The sequence below is a fragment of the Opisthorchis viverrini genome (genome assembly GCF_000715545.1).
Source record: "Opisthorchis viverrini unplaced genomic scaffold opera_v5_13, whole genome shotgun sequence".
In the NCBI taxonomy this organism is placed as follows: Eukaryota; Metazoa; Platyhelminthes; class Trematoda; order Opisthorchiida; family Opisthorchiidae; genus Opisthorchis; species Opisthorchis viverrini.
In genome coordinates, this window is record NW_008751669.1 from 1,314,568 (window position 1) to 1,317,790 (window position 3,223).

The 3,223-nt window shown below is 45.7% G+C and overlaps 1 protein-coding gene across 1 annotated transcript; it reads right to left on the reverse strand.

Moving 5' to 3' along the window:
- Window positions 1–2,254: 2,254 nt before the first annotated feature.
- T265_12746 (hypothetical protein) lies at window positions 2,255–2,486 on the reverse strand (the record flags this gene model as incomplete). The annotated part of the gene is made up of 2 exons (XM_009165269.1): window positions 2,255–2,344; window positions 2,394–2,486. Coding segments are annotated over 2 exons (183 nt in total), but the record flags the coding sequence as incomplete, so codon positions are not given.
- Between the last annotated feature and the right edge of the window lie 737 nt (window positions 2,487–3,223).

Sequence of the window (3,223 nt, forward strand, 5' to 3'; positions counted from 1 at the left end):
GTTGTAGGATATATCAGAGAGCACCTTGGAGTTTACGGCCTCAGTGATTTTTGCAGGAGACCTTGTACCCTTTTTGAATAGGAGAATAAAAGACGGTATTCTTCCCTCACTCCAGATACTTTGTAGGAAATCTGTCAGGGTAGCCACGGAGGACCCATCACCTTCTTTGAAGAGTGCAACATACAAACCATCTGGACCAGGTGCTTCGTTGCATTGAAGCGATGAAGTTGCACCCTGGACTTCCGTTGAAGATGATATTCATGCCGTACTCACGTTTATTTGGCCCTTCCAGGTGGGTTTGTGGGGACTAGCTGAACCGCAGGCCGGCCTGGTCCAACGACATGCGGGTACTGTCTTGCTGGTTTCCCCCAGCAATAGGGCAGAGATGTCTTTGGGTCTTCGATAACCGTGTCTCTGAGCCCTACCTCGTATACGCTGGTACCAACGAATCCGTAACGATCCAAGCAGAAAATGGTATTCGGTGTGCAACAGGGACTTCAATCGAAGAATGTCTGGTATCATAACCTGCAGTGGTTTGGGCATGCATTACATTTGCCGAAAGGAGTGTTGTTATCCATACCCAATAGGGAATGCGTAAGAGAAGCATTTGCCGATCCTTGACGTGGGGGAGCGACACGAAAGCGATTGCGAAGGCTGGTTACTGTCGGCTCGTCTTTCAGAATAGAGTACAGAATGATTTCTTCTTGCATATTGCTCGGATATGCTGAAATATACGGCCACTAGTCAGGGTCGATGGAGTTGTGTTGCTAGCTCTGTCCATTATTTAAATGTACCCGGAGGTGTAAGCAACTCTAAAAGGTTGTTTTACAAGCATCAGGTCCTTTCCCCATCCATTTTTATTCTTCACAATGAGCTTTCAAATAAGCTATGGTCAAAGCATCATCGCTGAATGGTAGCGTTATGCTGCCGACGGTGATGACGATGATATGGTGAAAAATTCGACATAGTATCAAAATCTGGAAATCTAATAGAGAATTGCTGATGTCCTGAGGAAGGTTTTAACGCCAGCAGCTGAAAAGTTTTGAAATGGATGACATCGAAAAATGATGACGGTGGCAATACTGCGGGCGATTGAGTAATACAGCCGTTTAGTACTCCATTTATCTAGAGTTCGACGTCGTCACCAACGTTCCTTGAATGAACATGATAAGTGGCCCATCTGAAAGTCCTGGGTGTTTTCAAGGCTTTGAAAAACTACTTTTTGACATCCGGTTTCAGTGTCCGAACAGGATATGACCGACCAGACAATAAATTCCACGGTGCGACGATTTCCGGACACACATTTGGACGCAAAATCACTCAACTAGGGAGGTTATAGAGGATGAATTCGGATTGCTATCCCATGGACCCCATTATAAGCAATGTGAACCGACCACTTAGTCAATAAAAACTCCAGTGAAATCTCGTCAGAAGGTAAGGATTCAAGTATGAGGCACAGGACAACTTGGGAAGTACTTGGAAAAAGCATTCGGTCCGTTCCTGGATGACAGATTGCCTACATAATGTCTGAACTCATCGGTGAAGTCTGGAGGATGTATGCGACGCGGAAATGTGTTCAAAATATCTCTCCCGACCAGGTGGTTAAGGAGCGAATTTACTGGCTGGAAGTTCCGTGGTTCGAATCTAACCATGGCATATCGACTCCTGTCTTGGCTTTGTCAGTCTACTAGTACTTCTGCCCTGGAGCTTCCTTAGTGTGGCGCGGTAGCACCGAAAGGATTTTGAAGCTGAACGATTATCTTTTTTTCGGACAAGTGATCCAGTCATGGATTTTCTTGGATAGGCGGAGCTTGACGCTTAAAAATGCTAGGCCGCACCGTTGTGATGTCCAGGCCAACAGAAAACAAAGATTTGTGAACTAAAATGCGCAGACCTGCATGACCGGGATATAATAAAGCAATGTGAGAAGTTGAGGAGCCCATAGCCTATAGCCGGGTATAGCGAAATACTAAATATGACAGCTAGCAGATACAACAGTTCACTGGCCTCAACCAGTTGAAGGGGTTGGAACTGTTAGTCTCAGAAAACTTCTGTAAACAACAAAATCGGCGGTTCCGCCTGCATTTTTACAAGAGGTTACCGGTTCTTATTTACTGTTTATATAACATCAGTGGCCTTCTGACGGACCGTTATAGGAAAGAAGCAAAAACAAAAGAATCGTCTTCGGTCGAATTTGCGCCCGGTGGGTGTCCGTGAGAAAGCTTTCGTATGGAGCGCAAGCATCACGTACCTGGTCCGCACATACCAGTTTAACCAACTTCATGGTGGGATGTCCAGTAAAGAAGTTGGCAATGAACCTATACCATACCGATAGACAGGGACCCTGAAATAAGAGGGAAATGTAACCGTAAAAACGGCCAGCAATAACTTACCAGATAAAAGGTTCCCACGAGCAAAAAGTTTTTGTTCCGGTAAAAATCCAACTGCTTATTCTTTTCAATCAACTTTTGTGAAAGTGCATCTGCACTAGTCATCAGAACACCTATCCAATGACCGAAGATCGAAGTAGTTACCTGTTGATAAGGAGTGGGCGATTAAAGGCTTATGTTTTAGCAGATTAACATATGAGTGCCAAGCAAACACCAGAGGATTCCTCATTCTGTAAAGAGGTAAAACATTAGAGGTGTACCAGTCCTATTCGAAGAGTTACTGCATCATCGAGCAAAGGATGATAACAATGGCATGAGTGGTACGGTATAAAACAGTTCACTACATGAAGAAACGGATGATACAGGAACAGATTAATCCTATCTGTATGAGTGGATTGGGGACTTGTGTGTGTTTCGGAGATACAGCACACACCGATCGAAAGAGGAAATAAAGTTCGAGCACGAGACGCTTGATGAACAATACGACAGCATTCAGACGCTGTGGGAAACCTTTTGAGTGCCATCAGAGCTTATTTCGGTTCATTTTAACGGACGAGTTAACATACAGAGGAAAGGCCGATGAATAAAAACCTGCAAGAGTGTCCGGTGGCCAGCCACCCCTAATCACCGAACGGCACGCCAGTTGGATGGACGTGTCACGAGCGGGCTGTGGACCAAACGAAGACATTCTCTGGTTGGTCGGAGTGCCAGCTAATCGGGATCGAGCATCCTAGCCCGTCGCTTCTCGCCACCCTCACGGAGATTCTAGCGCAACCTTGTGTAACATTCTGTGATAACCCTCCTAGCCCGCGCTTCTCGCCACCCTCACTCAC